Here is a 599-nt window from a genome sequence, read left to right as displayed (position 1 = left end):
GAGCCTCCCCGGCAGGGAAGGAGCTCATGGAGCCCACGACGGGTCCAGAGGGAGCTGGTGGCCAAGCGCCTGTGCGGGTAGATGCTAGAAACTTGGTGCCCAGGTGCACTGTCACCCTGCTCATGGGGTCCCCGGCTGCCCCACACACGTGGGCGTTTATCCGCCACCTGCCACGGTGCAGGCTTCTCTCTCCACGCGTGTGGAGACTCAAACGAACACGGACGAGGCTGACTGAGCGTCCACAGAGCCGTGCCTGAGTGTCTGACGTCTGCGTCTGTCCATCATGAGCTGGTTAACGTCCCGTGACCCATAGAAGGTCGTGCTTGTTTGAAGCGGGGATGTGTGAGCGAAGGTCCTTCTTGGTGCCGCGATCGTGGGAGGAGAGCTAGGGGTGGGGGCGGCTGTAGGCGCCGCTTGGCAGTTGTCGCGCGCAGCGTGAGTTGTGTCTCAGCCCCGCTTTGACCCCGTGTCCGTGTGGCCCTGTGCGTGCGTCTGCGTGCCGCGGTGTGTGCTGTGGTCTGCCAGGAGCCCCCAGGACGCTAAGGTGAATGTGTTGTCAGTTACAGGACGAGGAGCGCCGGCGGCAGCAGCAGCTGGAG

General features: G+C 64.1%; 1 protein-coding gene across 1 annotated transcript in view; it reads left to right on the top strand.

The window, feature by feature from the left end:
- MLLT4 (myeloid/lymphoid or mixed-lineage leukemia; translocated to, 4) overlaps positions 1 to 599 on the top strand; it is a 69,988-nt gene that overhangs the window by 62,242 nt on the left and 7,147 nt on the right. Inside the window, exon 29 of the mRNA XM_015558376.1 lies at positions 567 to 599. Within this exon, the coding sequence (XP_015413862.1) occupies positions 567 to 599 (33 nt within the window). The remainder of the gene's footprint in view (positions 1 to 566) is intronic.

Source organism: Myotis davidii, unplaced genomic scaffold (genome assembly GCF_000327345.1).
Source record: "Myotis davidii unplaced genomic scaffold, ASM32734v1 scaffold592, whole genome shotgun sequence".
NCBI classification, from domain to species: domain Eukaryota; kingdom Metazoa; phylum Chordata; class Mammalia; order Chiroptera; family Vespertilionidae; genus Myotis; species Myotis davidii.
The sequence above is the reverse complement of the archived record's forward strand: the minus strand, read 5'-3'. Positions and strand labels throughout refer to the sequence as shown.